The 26,206-nt window shown below is 51.6% G+C and overlaps 1 protein-coding gene across 1 annotated transcript; it reads right to left on the minus strand.

Moving 5' to 3' along the window:
* Positions 1-353: 353 nt before the first annotated feature.
* Positions 354-21,198, minus strand: PAIP2B (poly(A) binding protein interacting protein 2B). The gene is made up of 3 exons (XM_015413868.1): positions 21,039-21,198; positions 771-953; positions 354-377 (listed from the first exon to the last, which is right to left on the minus strand). The coding sequence occupies exons 1-3, from the start codon at positions 21,192-21,194 to the stop codon at positions 354-356; spliced, it is 363 nt and encodes a 120-aa protein (XP_015269354.1). The 5' UTR covers positions 21,195-21,198.
* Positions 21,199-26,206: the final 5,008 nt, after the last annotated feature.

Here is a 26,206-nt window from a genome sequence, read left to right on the forward strand (position 1 = left end):
TGTGTCTGTGTGTGTATTATTTATTAAATTTCTAACCCGCCCTCCCACCAAAGCGGCTCAGGGCGGCTTACACAGAGTCTTAAAACCAACATACAATTTAAAAACCAGCAAGAACGACACAAAATATAATTCCATTAAAATCCCATAAATACAGTAAACTATTTAAATACGATGGCATCATATCATAAAGTGCAAGTGCTACTCGACAGATGAAATCAATTGATTACTGGAACGCCCGGCGGAACAGCTGCGTTTTCACGGCTCTGCAGAATTGCTGGAGATCCCGCAGAGCTCTGATCTCAGCAGGGAGCTCGTTCCAAAGCGTTGGCGCCACCAGGGAAAACACCCTGGTCCTAGTTGCCGCCAACCTGGCGCCCCTAGGCCCGGGGGGGGGGGGGACAGGCGGTTTTGAGTTCCAGATCGCCTGGAGGACATAGGGGGAAAGGCGGTCCTTCAGGTAGGCAGGCCCCTGACCACAGATCCAACTTAAAGACCTGTCAGCCGACTGGCAGGTGGGCCACTGTGGCTAGCCGGAGGGGGACAGGGAGACGGGGAGGGCTTCTTCTGTGCAGATTCTTCCCTGGCCCAGGGCCGGTGGGCTTAAAGCGAATGCTCCTTCTGCGGCACAGAAGACCCACAAGACCTCGTCTGCTTTTGTTAGTCACACCTGAACACACACACACTCACGGGTTGGTGCCTGCCTCCTTGCGCGCGCACGGTCCCAAAAGCGTGGACCGCAGCCAGCCAGATCCCCGCCCCCCGACACTTACCAAAATGTCTTCCGATACGTGGCTGTGGCTGTCGTTGACGGAAAGCCCGTTTAGCTGCTGCTGAAGCTGCCCGATGCCCTGAGGCAGGTCGCGGGACGGGATGAACCAATCCTGGTCCTCTTCGTCCAGCATCTCCTGGAAACAGCGGTCGAGGAACTCCTGCTCCTGAAGTTCTTCTTCCACCTGGTCAGGAAGGAGAGCCACAAGGAGGGGGAGGGTGAGGAGAGCCAGGCCCAGCCAGAGACCACCCACACCTCCACACCCTCCCTCCCTCCCTCCCTGTAACCAGGGCTTTATGCTCCTCTGGCAAGCACAGAATCATAGAAGCACACAGAGTGGGAAGGGGCCGTACAGACCGTCTAGTAGTCCAACCCCCTCCCCAATGTAGGACCAGCCTAAAAGCATCTCTGACAAATATTCGTCCAGCCTCTTCTTGAAAGCTGCCAGTGAAGGGGAGCTCACCACCTCCCTAGGCAGCTGATTCCACCTCTGAACCACCGTGAACAAGTTTTTCCTAATAACCAGCCGATACCTTTCTGCATGTGATTTAAACCCGCTGCTTCGGGTCCTCTCCTCTGCTGCCAAATGGAACAGCTCCTTGCCCTCCTCCAAATTACAGCCTTTCAAATATTTAAAGAGAGCAATCATGTCCCCCCTCAATCTCCTCTTCTCCAGACTAAACATTCCCAAGGCCTTTAGCCTTTCCTCGTAGGGCTCAGTCTCCAGACCCCTGATCTGCACCCTCTCGATTTTGTCCACATCCTTTTTGAAGTTAGGCCTCCAGATGAGGCCTCCAGAACTGCACACGGTACTCCAGGTGCGGCCTGACCGAGGCAGTAGACAGAGGGGCTAGGACCAGGGCTCCCTCTAAGCTGAGTTAGCGTGAGCTAGATCACAGATTTTTTAGCCTCCGGCTCACACATTTTTATCTTAGCTCAGGGAGGAGGGCTCCAGAGCAAAGTAATTTATGCAGGAGCCAAATGGCTGGCTGACAACTTCAATGCCAGCAGCTCACAGAGTAGAACTTTTGCTCACAAAACTCCACAGCTTAGAGGGAGCACTGGCTATGACCTCTTGCGATTTCGATGCTATGGCCCCTTTAAGACAACCCAAGACTGAACTTGCCTTTTTTGCCACCGCATCACACTGACTGCTCATATTCAGTCTACAGTCCACTCTTACCCCAAGATCTCTTTCCCATGCACTACTCCCCAGAAACGTATCCCCCATCCAGTATTTGTGCATGACATTTTTGTCAAGCAGGGTAATAACTGCTAAGAAGACATCACCAGAAACCGGCAGGGCCCAGGGGGAGGGGGGGGCGCTTTTGTCCAGCAGGGCTTCTGACTGGCTACGCTGATTTTTAAAAACAAAACACTGCTTTCAGCAGCAGCTGCTACAAGAGCACAAGAATCTTCCCTCCGTGACCCAAGATAAGCTGTGCCTATCAAGCGATCCAGTTCTCAATGTGGCCGAATCCGTGGATACTTAAATCTGGAGACCGGAGCCCTGAACAGGCAAGACAGACCGTTCTACAGACCTGAAAATTGCCATATATATATATATAGCAACGCCCTCTGTGGCCACTGCTAGACAATCACCACTCTGTTGCCAGTCTTTACGCTTTCTGGGTGTTTTGTCAGTCAAAGGTGTGTGGGGAGGGGGAAGCAGGGGGACTTGCTACCACATGAAGTGTTGAAGCACTACTGTTCAGAGTTATGCATGACCTCGGTTCCAGACGTTTAGTGGCTGCTTCTATCCCCTTGGGTAGCCATTTTTTGGTTGCACCCACCACCCTGTGCCCGAATTCCAGAGGTTACAAGTAAGCGCGATCACGGGTTGGAATGGTAAACAACAAAATATGGCCGTGCTATAATCTCTCCTTTATATATAAAAGAGTTTTCATGTGAGTCTTCCACACGCCTCCCCAGCCTTTGGATCCCTCGTCTGTCACTCAGAAGGAGGGCCAATCCCCTGGCTGCATTGCCTCCCTCTCTCGTTTCTGTCCCGCCGACAGACCCGGCGGTCAGTATCTTGCCCTCGGTCTCCGGGGAGCCGCTGAGTGGGATGGACGCTCCGGCGGCTGGACACCTCCGAGGCCCACCACCTCGCCGCCTGGCCTACGCCCGCATGGGGTCCGGCGCCCTGCTGGCCCATGGAACGCTCGAGGCAGCCCCAACACTGCCGCCATCTGGCCAGCCACGGAGACTGTGCCGACCCATTCCACCGCCTGTCAAGCCGGGGGCCTCTCCGGGGGGCTGAAAGCATGGGCCCGTCCCTCATTCCCTCACGGGCAGCATATGGGTGAGCCGCCACACTGGGCAGAGTGCCCTCAAGCTGCCGCTGATCCTCATGCCGCGCTGGCCCCCGCCGGCCCAGAACCAATACCCATGGTTGGCCTGTGACCCGGCAGCCACCGCCAAGCTGCAAGGCCGGCCAGTGATGAAGCCAGCCCATAGGGCACTGCCCGCGCCCGCACAGGGAAACCACCACGGCCTGTGCCACCACCCCGGGATCTCGGCGGCATGTCCAGGCCGCGGGTGCAAGGAGGTCTCGTGTCCTCCTAGGGCCCGTTGTATTGGTCCTACAACGGACCTTCCTCCTATAACTATATATATGTATTATCAAAGCTTCGTGTAACTCCTTCACCTCTTCAAGATCAACAAAAGTTTCTATTCACAAACATTTCACCGATTAGAAATGTTGAGTCGGATAAATTTGGTGAGAGTTTTTGAACAGATACCACTGATGGTCTAGCAAACCAGATACTATTTGACGGGTTAATAAATAAGACAGTATTCCGCAGCAAAGGTGGGCGTCTACATAACGAATAACGATGGAATATTAAAACCTGGAGAAGCCATTGTAAGACCAGCACACTAAAATGGCTGGGGAGGATTTCTAAAGAAAGACAGGTTGCTTACCTGTAACTGGTGATCTTCGAGTGGTCATCTGTGCATTCACACCCTTGGGATACACTGCGCCTGCGCTGAACCTTCTCGGTACCGATAGCTAGCAAAAAGGGATTTTCGCGCCTCTCCCAGGTCACGCGCCGACTCCACTGCGCATGACCAAGGAGGGGCACGCAGATCCCGCCAGTTCCTTCTGACCGCCGCCCAACAGCCTTCAAAGAAACAAGATGAAGGGCCGAGAGCAGAGGGGAAGGAGGGCGGGTGGTGTGAATGCACAGATGACCACTCGAAGATCACCAGTTACAGGTAAGCAACCTGTCTATCTTCTTCGTGGTCTCTGTGCATCACACCCTTGGGAGAATAGCAAGCAATAACTCTTACCTGGAGGAGGGGCCGAGGCCCTACACCTGCGCCGTCTGCAAAATAGACCGACCCAACGCCACACGACGAGTAGACCGGACATCCAGGGCATAATGCTTCACGAAGGTGAGCGGAGTAGCCCAAGTCGCAGCGTTGCAGATGTCCTCCAATGGCATACCTCTCATGAAAGCTGTAGAAGCCGCTACCGCCCTGGTAGAGTGGGCGCGAAGCTGACCTGGAAGAGGTTTCTTAGCCAAAGCGTAACACAGTTTGATCACTTCCACGATCCATCTAGACAGAGTCTGGGAAGAGATCTTCTTGCCTTGTGCGGGCATACTGTGAGCCACAAACAAAGCTGGAGACTGGCGAAAAGACTTAGTCCTGCCCAAATAAAACAGCAACGCTCTCTTAACATCCAGAGAGTGCAATTTCCGTTCCTCTTCATTAACGGGAGACGGGAAAAACGATGGCAGAACTATATCTGAGCGTAAATGAAATTCCGAAACGACTTTTGGCAGAAAGGAGATATCCAAAAACAACGATACTCCATGTGGGGAAAAACTCAAATATGGTGGATCACACCTTAGAGCAGACAACTCGCTGACTCGACGAGCAGAAGTAATGGCCACCAAAAACGCAGTTTTGAGCGATAACAACTTCAGAGAACACGTGGCCAACGGTTCAAAGGGTTTACCCATCAAAAAACGCAAAACTAAAGCCAAATCCCAGGCCGGAGTCGGAAGACGACGAGGAGGGTACAGGCGAATAAGACCCTTACAAAACTGTTTCGTCTGGGGGTGCGAGAAAACTGAAAAGCCATCAATAGATGGATGAAAAGCCGACACCGCAGCTAAATACACCTTAACTGAAGAAAAACTGAGTCCCAAGTCCATTCTGGACAAAATAAACGCAAAAATAGACCTCAAATCCACTGGCGGAGGAGGTAAATTGGAAGAACTCAAGTACTGTAGGAATAAATCCCACTTCTTTGCGTAAGACGTCCTAGTAGACAGTTTACGACAATTCAACAGGACCTCATTGATACGGTCATCCATCACTGAAAGCGTATTTCCCACAGAGTCAGCTTGAGACTCAGAGGATCGTAGTGAAGGACCTGGCCTTCCTGAGCTTGGAGGAGATCCAACTCCTGCGGGAAGTGTACGAAGGATCCCTTGGCTAACCGCAGCAGTGTCGGAAACCACACCTGCCGAGGCCACCAGGGGGCTACCAGGAGACAATGGGGCTTGTCCTGTTGTATTTTCACAAGCACCCTGTGGAGCAGCGGAATCGGAGGAAATAGGTATAGAAAGTCGTGAGCCCACGACATCAACAGACCGTCCCCCATTGACAGAGGGTCCAACCCCGCTCTGGAGCAAAACCTGGGACACTTCTTGTTCAATCGAGTTGCAAAAACATCGATGTGGGGATGTCCCAGATGTTGAAAAAGAGGAAGGAGATACTTTGAGTTCAACTCCCATTCGTGGTCCGATGCTCCCCCTCTGCTCAGGAAATCCGCTTGTTGGTTCAAAGTTCCTGGCAGATGGGCAGCTTGGAGAGTGATGTTCCAATGAAGGCACTCTTCCCATATGTCCATAGCTAGCCTGCAAAGGGACCTGGACACGGTCCCGCCCTGGCGATTGATATAAGCCATCGCAGTTGTGTTGTCCGTAAAAATCAACACAGCTTTTCCTACAACCTGTCTGAGTAAGGATCTGAGGGCAAATTTTACGGCCAGCAGTTCCAGATAGTTGATATGATGACTCTTCCAAAGGGGTTGCCATGGAGCACCCACACAAGTGTCGTCTGTATGAGCACCCCAACCCCACAGGGAGGCATCTGTGGTGATGGACATTACGGGAACGATCGGTTGGAACGGTGCACCCGCCAACAGATTGGTGTCCACGAGCCACCACTGCAGGGAGACGAGGACCTGCGGAGGCACTACCAGTTGAAGGCTCGGAGGATGGATGGAAGGGCGAAATTTCTTTAGAAACCACAGCTGCAACGGGCGCATGCGAAGGCGTGCATATTCGATCACGGAAGTGGTGGCTGCCATGAGACCCAAGATCCGCTGAATGTGGACCGCTGATGTCACGTTGGACTGGAACAAACGTTGAATTTCCAGACGAATGGTATCTGCCCGTTGGCGAGGAAGGTACGCCCGAGTGGCTAGGGAGTCTATGACAGCTCCTATGAACTGCACGCGAGTTGCAGGTTGCAGCATGGATTTCTGTAAATTCACCAGAATTCCAAGGGAGGATAGGACCGACAATGTGATGGTGATGTGCTGAAGGAGACATTCTCTTGAATCTGCCACCATCAACCAGTCGTCTATATACGGAAAGATCTGAATGCCCTGAAGGCGAAGATGAGCGACGACAACCACCATTACCTTCGTAAAAACCCTGGGGGCGGTAGAGAGCCCGAATGGAAGGGCTTTGAATTGGTAATGGTCCTCCCCGACTGCGAATCTGAGGAACTTTCTGTGACGAGGATGGATGGAGACGTGAAAATAAGCGTCTTTGAGATCTAAAGTGACCATCCAAGTCCCTGGAGACAGGAGTGGTAAAATGCTTTGCAACGTGGTCATGCGAAACTTTCTGTAAATGATGAACCGATTGAGAAAACGAAGGTCCATGATTGGACGAAGTCCTCCGTCCTTCTTGGGGACCGTGAAATATTTGGAATAAATCCCGCGGCAACAATCCGCCATCGGGACTTTCTCTATAGCGTTTTTTTGTGTCAGCGATTGTACCTCCTGTAGCAGGGCAGGAGACGCCGGGGTTCTGATAAAACGGGAGATTTTGGGAGTCAGAGAAAACTCTATGAGATAGCCATCTCTTATTATAGAGTGCACCCATTTGTCCGTAGAAATGGCGAGCCATGCGTGCAGGAAGGGTGCAAGGCGAGTCTGAGCAGTAAGGTTGAAGTCAAAGTCCCTGTTTGGGATTCTTAGGGAATTTCGACTTATAGGCACCGGACGATTGTCCCTTATTTTTCGGGGGAAAAGACCGTGACTGAGAGGGAGGTCTTTGCCATTGATCCGTAGGTGATTTGTTGTACGGTTGCCTGGTCGACCAAGGTTGCCTAGGCCACTGCTTGGATTTCGAGTATTTGGTCGTGGGGGAGATCCCCAAACTCTTGGACGTCTTGATACTCTTATCCATTTCCTGCAGAACCGTGTCAGTGGTGGAGCTAAACAATCCAGAACCTTCAAAGGGAAGGTCTTCCACCGAGGATCTGGTGTCATATGGCAATGATGAAGAGCGGAGCCAGGCATGTCTGCGTAACGCTACAGAGGTTGCTAGAGTCTTACTAGCGGATTCCAGGGAATGCTTGGCAGCACTAATTTGGTGTCTAGCCAAGACCATCCCTTCATTCTGAATCCTTTTAATCTGAGGTTGGCACTCTTTGGGCACGTGCGGGAGGAAATCATTCAAACGCTTCCATAAATTGAATTGATAACGGCCCATGCAGGCGGCATAGTTCGCCGTTTTAATGCCCATTGCACCGACAGTGTAGAATTTTCTACCAACCGAATCCAACTTTTTTCCTTCTTTGTCTGATGGAGTAGAGTGGCTCGCTTTTCCTTTCGTGGACGAGGAAACGACCAAAGAATTGGGCTTAGGATGTGTGTATAAAAACTCAGCCCCTGATTCCTGGACCTTGTACATGTGATCCAGACGCTTATTAGAGACATTAATGGAGGCTGGACGAGTCCAAAAGTCCTTGGTAGTTTGCAAGAGAACTTTTGTCATTGGTAGAGCCACGGAGGGCGAAGTGTTAGAGTGCATAATGTCAAAAACGTTATCATCCACAAAACTGGCAACGAGAGTAGGAGTCATAGATAGATCTAATGCCATGCGTTGAATAAAATCTCCATAAGACTTAACATCCTCTGATGGAGAAATAGGTAAATCCGCTTCCACATCTTGCGAGGTGGGCTGTGCATCTACATCCTCGATATGTTCAGAAAAGCCATCTGAATCGGAGGATACATTGGATGGTTCTGGAGATGATTCGAGTAATTCAGGTTGAGACGGTGCCGGTGTGTTAATCGGGGGCACAACCGGGTCTGGTGGATGCGTCGGTATCGACTGCTTCGATACCGATGGTCGATCTTGAAAGCGCGAAATGCGGGATGACACCGACTGACGATCCCATTCAGGTGGGGGTGGTATCGGGAGTGCCCAAGGGTATGGGTATCGATTCCCGTACAAATAATGCCATTGCCTCTCATCCCAAGTCAGGGGAGGAGAAGTTGGTCGGTGCCGATCCTCGACTCCACGTTCTGGGGAGGCATGAGAGGATTGACGGCTCGACATATCAGATTGCGACTGATTTGTCTGTTGAGTAAGGTCGATGTCGAGATCCGAACCGATCGGGTGAGGTTCTTGCGTGGGATCTCGACCCTGACTAGCCGAAACCTTATGGACTTTGGGTTTGTCCGTTTTAGGTTTCTTCGACTGCTGTGAGTCTTTGCCCTGCTTCCGGATCTTGGAAGGTACGGGGTGGTCCTTTATCGGCGTCGATCGTTTCGGTGCCGAAGCATCGATTGCGACCGTCGACGTCGATGATCCCGGAACGGGAGGACAAGTGTCCGCAGCCAAGGTGGACATCGAGGCGTGCCCGGACGTGTCCAACGGTGAAGAGGACTGTGGAGATAGTGCCTTCTCCATCAGGGCCAAGTGTAGACGAGCTGCCCTGTTTTTTCTCGTCTGGTTCGAAAACTTTCGGCAATGTCTGCACTTAGAGACACAGTGCGACTCCCCTAAACAAACGAGGCAAAGCGAGTGCCCGTCGGTGGGGGATATTTTAAGGCCGCAAGTCCTACACCGTTTGAAACAACCCCACCGCGGGGCCATAGGCCAGCGGGAGGGGAACGTAAATAAAGAACAAACACCGAAAGAAAAATGCTAACTACAAAAATAAAGAAAAAGAAACTAACTAAACGTAAGTTTAGCAAAAAAAGTTTGGTACTTAGCAGACCGAGGCAGAAGGCGTCCTACCAGCGCGGCGGTCAGAAGAGAACTGGCGGGATCTGCGTGCCCCTCCTTGGTCATGCGCAGTGGAGCCGGCGCGTGACCTGGGAGAGGCGCGAAAATCCCTTTTTGCTAGCTATCGGTACCGAGAAGGTTCAGCGCAGGCGCAGTGTATCCCAAGGGTGTGATGCACAGAGACCACGAAGAAGATCTGTATATTTTAATAAAGATACTGTATTGTAGCTATGCAGGATCTGCCTTGATGATGCATTGAAACAGGGTCCGAGCCATCCTGTTGTTGAAACAGCAGGAGAAGAAGAGATTGGATTTATACCCTTGCCCTTCACTTGAAGTCTCAGAGGGGTTTACAATCTCCTTTCCCTTCCTCTCCACACGACAGACACCCTCTGAGGTAGGTGGGGCTGAGAGAGCTCTTGAGAGAAACTGCTCTTGAGAGAAAAGCTCTGAGAGAACTTGTGACTGACCCAAGGTCACCCAGCAGCTGCATGCGGAGGAGTGGGGAATCAAAACTGGTTCTCCCAGATTAGAGTCCATGCTCTTAACCACTACACCAAACTGGCTATGTAAAACTATAACACAGAAAAGAAGAAAAGAAAAGAAAAACAGACCATAAAATAGGACTGTCTGCATTAATGTAATCACTGGCATGTTTTCATCCTCAGATGTTTGGTGGAATGTTTGTACATAGAAACTTTTGTTGATTGTGAAAAGGTGAAGGAGTTACAGTAAGCTTTGATGACACAAAGACATAGTTATTAGACCACAGTTCTATTTTGTTGTTTAGAATTCCAAAGGTGCCTGGCAAGCTCAGAAAGGCCGGGGACCCTGGAGTGGGACCTGGGAGACACAGGTTCAATTCCGCACTCTCCCATGGAGGCTCGCTGGGCGACCATGGGCCAGTTGCTCTCTTTCTCTCGGGGTGATGGTTGTGCAGATAAAAAACAGAGGGGAGAACCACGTTGTAAGCTAGTTTGGGACCCCGGTGGGAGAAAAGCAAGGCATGAATAACTAAACCAACAAACAAGGCCAGTGTTAAGCCCGACTCATGAAAATTCAGAGCTCTGCAGACAGCACAAAACCCCATTGAGATACGGGAGCAGCGTGTGTCAGCGAGAGTCACAAACAGCTTGCTCAGGTTGCCGCTGCCAAGTGTGCGGAAAAAAACATGAATTATTTTATTCTTTTTGGCCACATGAAGCTGCCTTACACTACATCAGACCCCCTGAATCCACCAAAGTCAATATCTTGTACTCAGACAGGCAGCAGCTCTCCGGGGTCTCAGGAAGAGGGCTTTCCCATCACCTCCTGCCTGGTCCTTTTTCACTGGAGATGCCGGGGATTGAACCTGGGGCCTTCTGTGTGCTGCACAGCTGCTCTCTCACTGAGCCACAGCCCCTCTTTACTGCTCTCCAGGGTCTCGGGTGGAGGACTTTCCCATCACCTCCTGCCTGGGCCTTTTGACTGGAGAGGCTGGGGACTGAACCTGGGACCTTCTGCGTGCCAAGCGGAGGCTCTGCCTGTGAGCAACACCAAGCCCTTCCCTGTGCTGGGGAGAAAGCCTCTCCAAAACTTTCTAAAAACAGCCATTTCTGTTTTGATGGCCTGGATCTGAGTGAAAAGTACATTCAGGCACAGAGCGAAGGCACACCCACCTCTGAGTGAGTTCAGGCCACAGGCGACGGGCAGCACGGTCGGCCTCAAGGGTGATGTAATCGTGGACTGCGAGAACAAAGGGCAAGGCTCATCAGGCCCAGCACCTCCTTCCCTGAAGCTCACAAAGCCAGGCGTGCAAGCAGTGGCCACACCCTGGTCCATCTCCTCTGAACAAGGAGGCTCCATTTAGCTAACAGCTCTACTGAGCAACCCCTCCCCCTTCTTCAAGGAATCTAAAGGGGCAGCCATCATCAGGTCTTAAGAACATAAGAACATCAGAGAAGCCCATGTTGGATCAGGCCAAAGGCCCATCCAGTCCAACACTCTGTCACACAGTGGTCAAAAATACCAGGTGCCATCAGGAGGTCCAGCAGTGGGACCAGGACACCAGAGGCCCTCCCACTGTTGACCCCCCCCCCCAAGCACCAAGAAGACAGAGCATCGCCTGACCCAGACTGAGAGTTCCTACCTATACCTTGTGGCTAATAGCCACCGATGGACCTCTGCTCCATATAAGAACATCAGAGAGGCCAATGTTGGATCAGGCCAACGGCCCATCCAGTCCAACACTCTGGGTCACACAGTGGCCAAAAATACCAGGTGCCATCAGGAGGTCCAGCAGGGGGCCAGGGCACTAGAAGCCCTCCCACTGTTGCCCCCCCCCCCCCGCGCCAGACTACAGAGCATCACTTGCCCCAGCCTGAGAGTTCCTATCTATACCTTGTGGCTAATAGCCACTGATGGACCTCTGCTCCATGTGTTTATCCAATTTCCTCTTGAAGCCGTCCATGCTTGTAGCCGCCGCCACCTCCTGTGGCGGTGAATTTCATGTCTTAAACACCCTTTGGGTGAAGAAGGACTTCCTTTTATCTGTTCTAAACCGATTGTTTAGCAAGTTCATGGAGTGCCCGCTTGAGTTCTTGCATTGTGGGAAAGGGAGAAAAGCCCTTTCTCTACCTGCTCTGTCCCATGCATAATCTTGTAAACCTCGACCATGTCACCCCTCAGCTGTCGTTTCTTCAAGCTAAAGAGCCCCAAGCACTTTACCCTTTCTTCACAAGGAAAGTGTTCCAGCAAAGTCTTGTGTCAGCAAATTCTGTACGCCCTCTTCCCGTAAGACTAGAAATCGGGACACTCAATGAATGAAGCTAATGGGTGACAGGCACACAACCAACAAAAGGGAACACTTCTTTACTCAACAAGTGATTAGATTGTGGAATCCACTGCCACTGGACATGTTCCGAATTACGGTGCTGGAGAAGACTCTCGAGAGTCCCTTGGACTGCAAGGAGATCAGATCAGTCAATCCTCAAAGAAATCAACCCTGACTGTTCCCTGGAAGGCCAGATAATGAAGCTGAAGCTCAAAGACTTTGGCCACCCAATGAGAAGGGAGCACTCACTGGAGAAGAAGACCCTGATGCTGGGAAAGATTGAAGGTCAAAGAAGACGGGGATGGCAAAGGATGAGATGGTTAGACAGTGTCATAGATGCAACGGACATGAAGTTGAGCAAATATCAGAGGACAGCGGAAGACAGGAAGGCCTGGCATGATCTGGTCCATGGGGTTGCAAAGAGTCGGACTCGACTGTGTGACTGAACAACACCTTCTGCCTTTGCAACCATTCCTTTCTTACGGTATGTCAAGCCTGAGGAGGTCTGGATTGCATTATTTCCACTTCAGTAACCCCAGCCCCACCTCGCTGTTTATTAGAGTTCTTCGCTGTCTGTCTGAATGCTTTTCTCTTATTTTGTAATCTAGCTCGATTCTCAGAGAGAAAGGCAGGCTATAAAAGAAGTTAATAAGGCTAAACCCAAATTTCGGGACCGTTTGGTGGTGGAAGATGCTGTCAACTCACACCCGACTTGGTGACCACACAGGGTGTTTAAGGCAAGAGATGTTTCAGAGGTGGTTTGCCATTGTCTGCCTCTGCGTCACGACCCTGGCACTCCTCAGTGGTCTCCCATCCAAATACTAGCCAGGGCTGATCCTGTTAGCTTCTGAGATCTGACGAGATCGGGCTGGCGTGGGCCTCCCAGGTCAGGATTCAGGGCTATTTAGCAGAGGCGAAGAGCTGGTGTTCCTTGAGATGCCACAGGGTGGCAGCAGGGTCTTCCCACTAGGACATGCTGAAAGCCATTCCGGGCCCCAGCCAGCCTTGCAGGGCGGCTCCGACCCCTCCCTCCTGACGTCCTCCATCGCCAGTGCAAACACTGGTGCTAGACAGAAATTGCTAAGACTGGCAACAAAACTGCTCCCGGGTGGGTTACAAAGATGAGGAGCTGTTCTACCTACCCCCCCCCCTTAAACTGCTGTGCTCACCTTCAACGGGAGAAAAGAGCTCCCCCGGGCAGCCCAACACCCTGTTCCCAGCATTGGTCAGCCAGAGGTATATAGGAAGCCCACCAAGAAAGCAGGAAGGCAACACCCCCCTCCTACAGCCTCTGAAGTGCACTGCCTCGGAACTCGAAGACAGATCCAGGTATGTGGCTGTGTTGTCTGAAGCAATAAGACAGAGCTTGAGTCCAGTGTCACCTTTAAGAGCAACAAAGTTTAGTTCTGGAAGAAGAAGAGAGAGAAGAGATTGGGTTTATACCCCATGGCCCTTCACTACCCAAAGGTGTCTCAGAGCAGCTTACAAACTCCTTTCCCCTCCCCTCCCCACAACAGACACCCTGGGAGGTAGGTGGGGCTAAAGAGAGCTCTTTCCAGAGCTGTCCTTGAGAGAACTGCCCAAGGTCATCCAGCCAGGTGCAAGTGGAGGAGTGGGGAATCAAACCCGGTTCTCCCGGATTAGAGTCCGCGCACTTAACCACTACACCAAACTGGCTCTGGGTACACAAACCTTCATGGGCACGCACCCGAAAGCTTATACCCAGAATGAAACTTTGTTGGTCTTAAAGGTGCCCCTGGACTCAAGCTTTCTTCTGAAGGTTTTATTTTGCTGTCGCGGCTAACCCCCATTCAACAGGCCTCCCCTCCAAGCCACAGTCGTTGCATCTGTCCCGAACGCAACGGACTGCTTTTCAGCAACGAGCCGTGGTCTGGAATCCTGGCTCTCAGGCCGGAAACAAGCTGCCATTTGGTTCACATGGAACAAGCTGTCTGGGGGCAAGTCAGGTATGAGAGCTGGACGTGAGGGGAGGCAAGACGCAAGACTCAGGCCCCAGGGCTTCCAAGGCCCATTTGCATAACCGTAGAGACATCACCCTGCCAACAAAAGTCCGCATGGTCAAAGCAATGGTATTCCCAGTAGTGCTGTATGGCTGCGAGAGTTGGACTGTAAGGAAGGCCGAGCGCTGAAAAATAGATTCTTTTGAACTATGATGCTGGAGAAGACTCTTGAGAGTCCCTTGGACTGCGAGGAGATCAAATCAGTCGATCCTAAAAGAAATCAACCCTGACTGTTCCCTGGAAGGCCAGATCCTGAAGCTGAAGCTCAAAGACTTTGGCCACCCAATGAGAAGGGAGCACTCACTGGAGAAGAAGACCCTGATGCTGGGAAAGACTGAAGGTCAAAGAAGACGGGGACGGCAAAGGATGAGATGGCTGGACAGTGTCATCAATGCAACGAACATGAAATTAAGCAAACTCCAGAGCAGGACGGAAGACAGGAAGACGTGATGTGGTCCATGGGGTCGCGAAGAGTCGGACTCGACTGTGCGACTGAACAACAACACACCAATATTCGCCATTATGTTTGAAGACAGCCAGTAAATTCTCCAGCAATCTGTAGTGTACAGCACCAAGCACACCAGCGGCAGCACACTAAGTAGCAGCCACCTGCCAGAGCCGAGCCTGCCCATGCCATTGTCCCCACCAGAATACAGCAGGGCTGCTCAACAGCTGTGCCAAAAAAGATCCAGAGGAGTCAGCCGTGTTAGTCTGTTGCTGCAAAACAGTAAAAAGCCCGGTAGCACCTTTTAAGACTAACAGACTTTATTGTAGCATAAGGTTTTGAGAAAGCTCAAATACTTTGGCCACCCAATGAGAAGGGAGCACTCACTGGAGAAGACCCTGATGCTGGGGAAGACTGAAGGCCAAAGAAGACGGGGACGGCAAAGAATGAGATGACTAGACAGTGTCATAGATGCAACGAACATGAAATTAAGCAAACTTCAGAGGACGGCGAAGACAGGAGGGCCTGGCGTGAACTGGTCCATGGGGTCGCAAAGAGTCGGACTCGACTGTGTGACTGAACAACAACAAAAAGGTTTTGAGAAACACAGCTCTCTTTGTCAGCTTCCAAGAAACACAGCTCTCTTCATCATCTGATGAAGAGGGACGTGTTTCTCAAAAGCTTATGCTACGATGAAGTTTGTTAAAGGCGCTACCTGGCTTTTTAACAATTTTGTGCCAAAAAGGTTTCCGCTCCAGCTTGGGAGGAAAATCCTTTTGTGCTTCTCATGTACGGGGCTGCAACTGCACAGAGGCCCAAAGGCTTCTGTCCTTACAGCTGTACTTCTTTGGTGACGCACAGGACCCAAGAGGGATGCTCTTTGCCATCTGAATTAGGAGAAGGGGTGGCTTGGGAAAGCAGAGAGCTCCAACAGTGGAGCAGGCCGGAAAGACTGAGTGGCCCCCTGAAGGTGCCTGCCTGCCTGCCTGAGGGAGGGGGCACCCGTGGGGGCTCAGCCAGGGAGACACCCCCTGAAGGGGGGCTCAGGGACACACGGTGGAGGGAAGCAAGTGGGGGTGGGGGGGAGTGCCAGGATTAAAGGCCTCCGCAGGACAGGTGGATCAGCCTGCAGTAGTACCGCTAGATCGGAGCCCGCGTTGCAGGGAGGGCGGGGTATAAATTGAATAAATAAATAAATAGGAGCTACGAGATTTTGGGGTGAGTTTCCGAGCGTCAACGCTCCCTTCATCAGATAGGGAGGGCTGACAACTCCTCTGAGTTTTCAGAGCCACCCTTGGGTGTCAAAAGGGCCCGTGCCACACATCTGAAAGGCCCTCCTGGAGGAATAAGAACTAACAAACCAAATGCAGCTGCGTTCCCGCTGGAGGATGCAGAGGGAGGCAGAACGACTAGGTTCAAGTCAAGTAGGCGCCTTAGAGACCCACAAGAAGAAGAAGAGATTGGATTTATACCCTGCCCTTCACTACCCAAACTGAAGCAGCTAACAATCTCCTTCCCCTTCCCCTCCCCACAACAGACACCCGGTGAGGTAGGTGGGGCCGAGAGAGCTCTGAGAGAGCTGCTCCTGAGAGAACAGCTCTGAGAGAACTATGGCTTGCCCAAGGTCACACCAGCAGCTGCACGTGGAGGAGGAGTGGGAAATCAAACCCAGTTCTCCCAGATTAGAGTCTGCGCTCTTAGCCACTACACCAGACTGGCTCTCTCTCAAGATTTTTGGGGTAGGAGCGTATAAGCTTATTGGAAACAGCAGAAATGGACAAATTAACTTTACAATTACAAGATAAAAAAGAAGAAATCTTTGAGAAGAATTGATGTATAAATGGATTGAGGATTATCTCACAAAATCTGTAAAATAGCTTTGAAAATATAAGCTCTATTATTAAAAAAAAGTTAAACTGATCTAGGTGCATAACTTAAGTCTTTTTCTCTTTGTAGTTCTGGTTTCCTTTTCTTCCACTTTTGAAAAACTAATAAAACTTTTCGGGGGTGGGGAGATTTTTGGGGTAGGGGCTGTTGAAAACCAAAGCTCCCTTTGTCAGACGCAAGTCGGAATGGAGATCTGAGACTCCTCCTCGTGACAGCCCAGTCAGAAGGTGGGAGGGGCAGTGTGCAAAGAAGGAACTCAGGATGCCGAGGCATGACGCACACTGCAATCGGCTTAATTAGCGCAGAGGAGAAATGCTCAGCGGCAGAGCGGGGCAGAGAGTGACCTGCAGACTCAGTCCGGTGCCTGGACTGCCCTTCTGCCAGGGGTGCTACCTCTCCACTTCCCTGGATGATCCTGAGCCCTTGCAAGTTCCTTCCCCTCAACCCACTGCAGCTGGGCAAGGAACAGTGACCTGTGGCAGGATCCACGGCCCCGAGCATGCTCGGGACCACCCAGAGGACGTGCTGGGGACTGCCGAGGGCACGAGGGGAGCGCCTGCTTCTAGAGCCCGGCCAGAGGCTGCCTCCTCCTCCTCCTCCTCCCTCCACTGGATATTTATGCGTCCCGCTTTCTGGCAGCCAGCAGAGGTCTGCCTCCACTTTCCCTGCTGGTTTCAGGTTTCTTGTTTTCTGCAAAGTCTCCTTGGCCAATGAGAGCCACAAAGGAAGGAAGGCGGGTGCCTCCTTCTTTCCCCATCCTCGGCTGGCAGGAATCCTCCTGCTGCAGAGGCTTCCCCTTCCGCACTGCCACATCGCAAGCTTGGCAGGCGGACAAGGCCTGGGGGAAGCCAGGCGGGGCTTCCGGGGGCTGGCCTCCGAGGACAGCGTTGAGGCAGCTCCAGGCTCACAAAGGCGAGGGGAAGAGAGGCAGAAAACACGGAGGGTGGCGGCTGAAAAGGGGGGCTGGCGGGCTGGCTAGGGGGGGGGGCATCCAGTCCCCTATCCGTGGGCCCTCTTTGGACCCCTCACCCCGATTTCCCCTATGGCCAGAGGGCGCTGGAGAGAGGGGGGTCACCAAGAGGAACTCGGCATGTCAGTGAACAAGGTTCTCCCCTCCATCTAAAGTAACCAAAGGGAGATTTCGCTTTCTGATTTTGAGGAGCCAGTATATATTAGAAGAAGAAGGACAGATTGGATTTATACCCCGTCCTTCACTACCCAAAGGTGTCTCAGAGCGGCTTGCAAACTCCTTTCCCTTCCCCTCCCCACAACAGACACCCGGTGAGGTCGGTGGGGCTGAGAGAGCTCTGACTGAAACGGCTCTTTTTCAAGAACAGCTCTGACAGAACTACGGCTTGCCCAAGGTCATTCAGCAGGTGCAAGTGAAGGAGTGGTGAATCAAACCCGGTTCTCCCAGATTAGAGTTCGCGCACTTAACAACTACACCAAACTACATTACACCAAGAAGAGACTGGGTTTATACCCCATCCTTCACTACCCAGAGGAGAGTCTCAGAGTGGCTTACAAACTCCTTTCCCTTCCCCTCCCCACAACAGACACCCTGTGAGGTCGGTGGGGCTGGGAGAACTCTGACAGAAACGGCTCTTTTTCAAGAACAGCTCTGACAGAACTACGGCTTGCCCAAGGTCATCCAGCAGCTGCAAGTGGAGGAGTGGGGAATCAAACCTGGTTCTCCCAGATTAGTGTCCGCGCACTTAACCACAACACCAAACTGGCTCACATAATCACCATATGTATATAATTGTATTAATATATATATATTATTGATGGCTTAGTTCAATTATAAACTGGATGTATATTTTAATAGTATATTTGTAGCAGATCTGTATTGGATCCTATTTTTGATCTGGTCTGTGACTGTTCGAATAATAATAAAGGAAGACACAGGTCCTCCCCTCCTCCACCCCACCCTCACAACCTCTCTCAAGCTGAGAGAGAGTGACTGGCCCAAAGACACCCAGGAACATAAGAACATAAGAGACGCCAATGTTGGATCAGGCCAAAGGCCCATCCCATCCAACACTCCGTGTCACACAGTGGCCAGAAATACCAGGTGCCATCAGGAGGTCCACCAGTGGGGCCAGGACACTAGGAGCCCTCCCACTGTTGACCCCCCCCCCAAGCACCAAGAATACAGAGCATCACTTGCCCCAGAGCCTCTATCTATACCTTGTGGCTAAGAGCCTGGAAGCCTCCGGGCTGAGCAAAGGTCTCCCGGGTCCTAGCCCAACGCTATAACCGTCACCACCACACTGCCTCGCAGTTTCTAGGCAGTCAAGGAATTTGCAGCACATCGGCGTCCAACACGGGGGTCCGCAATGTGGTGCCCACAGACACCTTTCCAGGAGGCACCCGCCCAGTGTCTTCAGAAAGCGGTCATGGCTGGGTGGGGCTTTTGTACAGCAGAGATTCTCACTGGCTGCTGGAGACATGATCGGCTTTGCAGATTTCTTTTTTGATCTGCTGAGGATGGGCGAGTGGGTGTCAACGTGGCAAATGGGATTCAATGTGGCCAAGTGCAAAGTGATGCACATTGGAGCCAAAAATCCTAACTATAAATACACGTTGATGGGGTCTGAACTGGCAGAGACTGACCGAGAGAGAGATCTTGGAGTCGCGGTAGATAACTCAATGAAAATGTCAAGACAGTGCATGACTATGCTGTGCTGTGGATTATTAGGAAGGGAACTGAAAACAAATCAGCCAGTATCATCATGCCCCTGTATAAATCGATGGCCCGACCTCATTTGGAATACTGTGTACAGTTCTGGTCACCACACCTCAAAAAGGATATTATAGCATTGGAAAAAGTGCAGAAAAGGGCAACTCGAATGATAAAAGGGTTGGAACACTTTCCCTGTGAAGAAAGGTTAAAGCGCTTGGGGCTCTTTAGCTTGGAGAAACGACAGCTGAGGGGTGACACGATCGAGGTTTAGAAGATTATGCATGGGAAAGAGCAGGTAGAGAAAGAGGTACTTTTCTCCCTTTCTCACAATACAAGAACTCGTGGGCACTCTATGAAATTGCTGAGCGGTCGGGTTAGAACAGATAAAAGGAAGTACTTCTTCACCCAAAGAGTGATTAACACGTGGAATTCACTGCCACAGGAAGTGGTGGCGGCTACAAGCATGGACAACTTCAAGAGGGAACTGGATAAACATATGGAGCAGAGGTCCATCAGTGGCTATTAGCCACAAGGTACAGATAGGAACTCACAGGTTGGGGCAGGTGATGCACTGTATTCTTGGTGCTTGGGGTGGGCAACGGTGGGAGGGCTTCTAGTGTCCTGGCCCCCCTGATGGCCCCTGTTATTTTTGGCCCCTGTGTGACACAGACTGTTGGACTAGATGGGCCACTGGCCTGATCCAACACTGGCTTCTCTTATGTTCTTATGTAAAGACAGTGTTTCCAAAAGATCCTTGTATTGCCCCTGCAGAACCATGGAAGCAAGCTCCACTTAAAGAATAGGACTGGTTGCCCATTAATACAAAGACCTTTTGGAAACACTGTCTTTACAAATGACTTCAGAGACTGATGCAATCAGTTTTGTGTATAAATTACATTAGCCATTGCCATTACTGAGGAAGTTCAATGAAACAAAGTTTATAATATCTGGATTCCTCATTTATACGCTACATGCAATCGAAGACTTAAGAACATAAGAGACGCCAATGTTGGATCAGGCCAAAGGCCCATCCAGTCCAACACTCTGTGTCACACAGTGGCCAGAAATACCAGGTTCCATCAGGAGGTCCAGCAGTGGGGCCAGGACACTAGAAGCCCACCCACTGTTGACCCCCCCCCAAGCACCAAGAAGACAGAGCATCACTTGCCCCAGACAGAAGAACATAAGAGAAGCCAATGTTGGATCAGGCCAATGGCCCATCCAGTCCAACACTCTGTGGCACACAGTGGCCAGAAATACCAGGTGCCGTCAGGAGGTCCAGCAGTGGGGTCACAATATAAGTTCTCTATTGAACATATATTGTTTGATTTCTCTATGTGTTAGTTGCTACATGTGACTTGAAGACTTCTTTCCTATGCTACCTGCAATGTAAATTGAAGACTTCTCTGTTATACCTATACTTTATTGGGTCTTGTCATGATCTGGGCTGTGCCACCAGAGGCCTACTAGGCCCAGGGAGCCTGGCTAGCAGTAGGGGAGGTTGGGCCTACAAATCCCAGAAGGCCTTGGGAAGTCTTGGCGCCGATTTTGACCAATAAGGAAGAAGAGGGCTGGGGAATAAGAGAACTGGTACAACAGGGAAAGCTAGTTCTTCTTCCCAGAGGGCAGAGCCAGAAGGGAGGCTGCTGTGGGGAAGAGACCCTCATCCTGAAGGAAGGGTGAGTAGTTTAAGGCCACTTGGGATAGTGAGCTAGGGACAGTATATATTTAGACGCATTAGGGCATTTGATTTCTTTTCTTTTCACCCACTTACTGTTATTATTCTGCACCTTGTTTGTTTGACCTCCTATAAAAATAAACTATTTTCCTTGTTTCACTCTGCCTGGTCCTCACGCCTATTATTCGTCCAAAAGGGAGGTCTAAAGGTCTTGGGAGGGTGCTCTGGGCCTTCTCAAGGGAGCCTGGAACCAGAGTGGTGGCAGCGTCAGGTGTCACATGTATGGACTTTACTGCTTTGTCTATCATGAATACTACCATCATGTGTATTTCTGTAGTGTTGTTTGTTACACAGCTCTAGTTGCCATTTGACTTAGACTTCTGACTGTGTTTTCCACTGTTGTGTGTGTATTGTATTGTGGGAAAACCACTTGGGACACCAGCCAGACCAAGCAGTGGTTGCCTCATTACCTGCCGGTTGAAGTCTTCCTCGTTCTCCATCCACATGTATTCTGCAAAGGGGTTGTTCTCCTTTTCATCGTGCCCGTTCACTACCTGGTCCTCCTTGGATTTTGCAGGCGTGGGTGAAGTCGTGGTTGTGTTGGCCACGTTGGAACCATTCATCATTATGGAATCTGGCAGGGAACGGGGCCAGAAAGAAAAGAAAGTCAGCCACAGGGGAGAGTTAAGAGCCAAGCAGCACCTTACATACCAACAAGATTTCTAGGACAGCATTCGGAGAAGCGGAGGTGGGAATGGGAGGCCAAACCCTTTACAATTCGTATGATGTCAGTATCGCTGAGGACTGCTTCCTGGAGACGCAGCAGTTCGGGAAAGGTGAAACAAAGAGGTGGGGGGCCTTGGGGGCATGCCTAACAGCAGAGAGGGGATGCAAGCATGAAAGAAGCACTGCTGACATTTTGGAAAACGGAAGAGAACCAAGATGGGCTTTGCTGCCTTTGCACCGGGCCTCGCAGCAGGGAAAGCCTTGCCACGAACACGGCTTGCATGCGCTAGCCGGGGATGAAGGTGCCAGAGAGTTGGTGACTGCATCAATCTGTGTTTGCCTAAAAATAATTCCCATTGGTTGGACCCTACAGGCCCAACTCAGCTGATGCTGGTGGCTTGGCTTCCTCTGGCACAAGGGGGCCCTCACACCGGCAGAAGGCACTGCACCTCAAAGGAAAACTTCGCCACGAGCAGAATGGACCCCAGGTGTCCCAATCGATGCCGGTGTCTTCCTGCAGAACCATCCTCTTCCCCCATGACCTCTCTGGGAGGCAGAAGAGAGGCTGTGATTGCTCTCATATCCCCCACCACCACCACCACCAATCAATCTGCAGTCAGTACAGCTAACCTTGACAAGACACTCTTATCACTTGGCAGCACACACCACCTCCAAGACGGCGGCTCCCAGAGCAAACGCCAAGCAGCTGCTTTGCAAAGATATGCCGTGGGGGGGGGGGAGAAGGGGGCACCGCAGTGGCTTCTCCCCCTCCTCTCCGCAGACGGGAGCCAGAGAGCAGCACAAGAAGGCTGCAGTCCTGTGTGTGGTCACGCAGCCGTGGAGCCCCCGCGAGACCAACCTGGTCTGGTGTAGTGGTTAAGTGTGCGGACTCTAATCTGGGAGAACCGGGTTTGATTCCCCACTCCTCCACTTGCACCTGCTGATGTGACCTTGGGTCAGTCACAAGCTCTGGCACAGCTGTCCTTGAAAAAGAGCAGTTTCTGTCAGAGCTCTCTCAGCCCCACCGACCTCACAGGGTGTCTGTTGTGGGGAGGGGGAGGGAAAGGAGTTTGTAAGCCGCTCTGAGACTCCAAGTGAAGGGCGGGGTCTAAATCCAATCTCTTCTTCTTCTTCTTGGCCTGGGTTGGCTTCCCTTGCTTCAGGGAGGGGCCCCACACCGTGATAAGAGCATGCCAAACACTGACACCGACCGTCTCTTCCCCCCCCCCACTCCCCATGGCAGGCTCTCTTCTTCAACGTCACACTGAGGACTGGCTATCCGCCCCCCCCCCCGCCCTCTGAGTCTCAGTGCAACATCTGGAAGTCCAGGCCCAGATGGGTCAGATTTTACACTGATCTTATATCTATAGCGGCATGTATATTTGTGGACTGACTGCTAAACGGCAAGAAGGAAAGAGCAACATCAGGGATGGGGGCATGCACTAGAGTTGCCAACTCCGGGCTGATAATTCCCTGGAGACTTGGGGACGGAACTGGGAAGGCAGGTTCGGGGAGGAGAGGTTATACTGCAGAAGAAGAAGAAGACAAGGAGGAGGAGGAAGAAGAAGAAGAGAAGAAGAGATTGGATTTATAACCCCGCCCTTCACTACCCAAAGGTGTCTCAGAGCGGCTCACAAACTCCTTTCCCTTCCCCTCCCCACCAACAGACACCCTGGGAGCAATGCTCCATCTAAGCTGTGGAGTCTTGTGAGCAAAAATTCTACTTTGTGAGCCACTGGCATTAAAGTTGTGAGCAAGCGATTTGGCTGCTGCATAAATTAGTTTGCTCTGGAGCCCTCCTCCCTGAGCTAAGACAAAAATGTGTGAGCTGGAGGCTAAAAAACTGTGAGCTAGCTCACACTAACTCAGCTTAGAGGGAACACTGCCTGTGAGGGAGGCGGGGCTGAGAGAGCTCTTGACAGAAACGGCTCTTTTTCCAAGGACTGCTCTTGTCAGAACCACGGCTTGCCCAAGGTCATCCAGCCAGGTGCAAGTGGAGGAGTGGGGAATCAAACCCGGTTCTCCCAGATTAACCACTCCCACTTAACCACTACACCAAACTGGCTCTCAGGGAGTTTAGAGGGAGCCCTGCTTGAGACCACTCCTCGCACAACAAGATGGGCAGGCGTCACTCTGCTGCAGGAAGTGACTGCTTTATCTTTTCCAGGTGCTGCGGGAACAGACAGAGAGCTGACTCCACCACCCCGTGGAGGTTATACTGCAGAAGAAGATGAGGAGGAGGAGGAGGAGGAAGAAGAAGAAGAGGAGGAAGAAGAAGAAGAGGAGGAGGAAGAAGAGATTGGATTTATACCCCGCCCTTCACTCGGAGTCTCAGAGCAGCTTACAAACTCCTTCCCCACAACAGACACCCTGTGAGGGAGGGTGGGGCTGAGAGAGCCCTTTCAAGGACAGCTCTGACAGAACTATGGCTTGCCCAAGGTCATCCAGCAGGTGCGAGTGGAAGAGTGGGGAATCAAACCCGGTTCTCCCAGATTAGAGTCTGCGCACTTAACCACGACACCAAACCAGCGTAGTTCGCTGCTGTTTCCGCCAGGGGTACTGATCTCTCTTGTCGGGAGTTCAGCTGTAATTCTTGCACATCTCCGTGCCCCACCTGGAGACTGGCAGCCCTGACATGCGCACACGAACGATTCTCCCACAAATCCATGTGGTTTAGTGGCCGGGAGGGAGGGAAGTCTCTGTGCTTCAGCACACACCAGCCCAAGCCTTGCCAACCTGAAAAGAATCTCCTCTAACTCAGAATCTGCATGCAGGTTAACCCTGTTCCGCTATGATGGCATGGAGATGTGGAGGAGCCACCCAAGCACTGGGCTAGGGACAGCCCAGGCCAGCCCAACCTCGTCAGATCCCAGAAGCTAAGCAGGGTCAGCCCAGATGAGCATTTAGATGGGAGACCGCCAAGGAAGTCCAGGGTCGCTAGGCAGAGGCAGGCAAGGGCCGCCCTGAGCCTTTGGGGTAGGGCGGGATATAAATCTAAGGATAAATAAAAAAATAAAAATTAAAAAACACCACCTCCGAATGTCTCTTGCCTTGAAAACCTGAAGACCAACAAGGTTTAATTCTGGGTACAAGCTTTCGCGTGCCCCGCACACTTCTTCAGAGGCACACGAAAGCGTATAACCAGAATTAAACTTTGCTGGTCTCAAAGGCGCACTGGACCCAAACGCCGTTCTGTTGCTTCAGACCAACACGGATGGTCTATCTGGTTAACAGACTTCTTGTGCACAGGGAAAAACAGATGTGAGCAGTGTTCCCTCTAAGCTGAGTTAGTGTGAGCTAGCTCGCAGTCTTTTAGTCTCTGGCTCACACATTTTTGTCTCTGCTCAGCAAGGAGGGCTCCAGAGCACACTAATTTAGGCAGCAGCCAAATTGCGCGCTCACAGCTTTAATGCCAGAAGCTCACAAGGTAGAATTTTTGCTCACAAGACTCCACAGCTTAGAGGGAGCATTGGATGTGATCTGTTCCATGGCACAGTTCAGGGCTTCCCTTACGTTTCGATTTGGGTGGACACAGAGAGACAGCTGGCTTATTCCCAGACCCCTCCCCTCTAGCACCTCCAGCTCTACCCCAACCCAATCCTCTGATATCGCTCAACGACCTGCGCCCTCCTTCCTTCCTTCAGCGGCAGAGACTGAGGCGGCCTCCGCAGTCTTGCTTCCCAAGGGATTCTGGGCTCCTTCCAGGGGCCAAACAGAACCGCTGAGAAACAGCCTGCCAGCCTGGAAGGTGATCTGCTGCGGCCCCCGGGCCCCCTTTCTCAGCCACGGAGGCTCAAGCCCAGATCTCACCAAGACGGAGGACAAGGAGAAGAGGAGATTGGATTTATACCCCGCCCTTCACTACCCAGAGGAGTCTCAGAGAGGCTTACAAACTCCTTTTCCTTCCCCTCCCTGTGAGGGAGGTGGGGCTGAGAGAGCTGTGACAGAAACGGCTCTTTTTCAAGGACAGCTCTGACAGAACTGTGGCTTGCCCAAAGTCACCCAGCAGCTGCGAGTGGAGGAGTGGGGAATCAAACCCGGTTCTCCCAGATTGGAGTCCGCGCACTTAACCACGACACCAAACTTGCTCTCTGGGCCAACCTGCTTCAGACCACAGAACAAGGCTCATGAAACTGAACACTGCTCCATACAACAACATGCCTTGCACCTGGAAAACTAGCATGTCAAAGGAAAGGGTTCTGGTCTGGCCCTCACCCTGATGTGCTAGTTTTCTGCGGGGAGCAGCTTCTCTGTGGAGGAACATCCAGTTATGGGATCCCCATTTCCAGGCTGAAGTGGTACAGTCCAGACACAGTCTTGGTGAGATTTAAGCTTCCCAGTGGCTAGTACGAGTGGCCCATCCATGACTTCTCCTGTCTATCTGCACTCTTTATTCCCTTCGTTTTTATCACCCCAAAGGAGACCCAAAAGGGCTCACACCATTCTCTTCTCCATTTTACGGTCACAACGACCCTGCAAGATAGGTCAGGCTGAGTGTGTGTGCCTGGCCCAAGGTCACTCAGCAAGCTTCAATGGCATGCGTGAGGACTTGGCCCTGGGTCTTCCAGATCCTACGCTAAGACTGTAAATGCTTCACCACCAATGCTCCCTCTAAGCTGTGGAGCCCTGTGAGCAAAAATTCTACTTTGTGAGTTACTGGCATTAAAGATGTAAGCAAGCTATGTGGCTGCTGCATAAATTAGTTTCCTCTAGAGCCCTCCTTCCTGAGCTAAGACAAAAATGTGTGAGCCGGAGGCTAAAAAACTGTTCACACTAACTCAGCTTAGAGGGAACACTGTTCACCACATTGGCTCAGCATTACTATGATAATACTGGCAGCTTACTTCACAGGAGCGTTGCACAAACAACTGAATTTCTGTAAGGCATGCTAGGGAACGGTACAGAAATTGCA

Source organism: Gekko japonicus, unplaced genomic scaffold, assembly GCF_001447785.1.
Source record: "Gekko japonicus isolate JY-2015 unplaced genomic scaffold, Gekko_japonicus_V1.1 scaffold1252, whole genome shotgun sequence".
NCBI lineage: Eukaryota > Metazoa > Chordata > Lepidosauria > Squamata > Gekkonidae > Gekko > Gekko japonicus.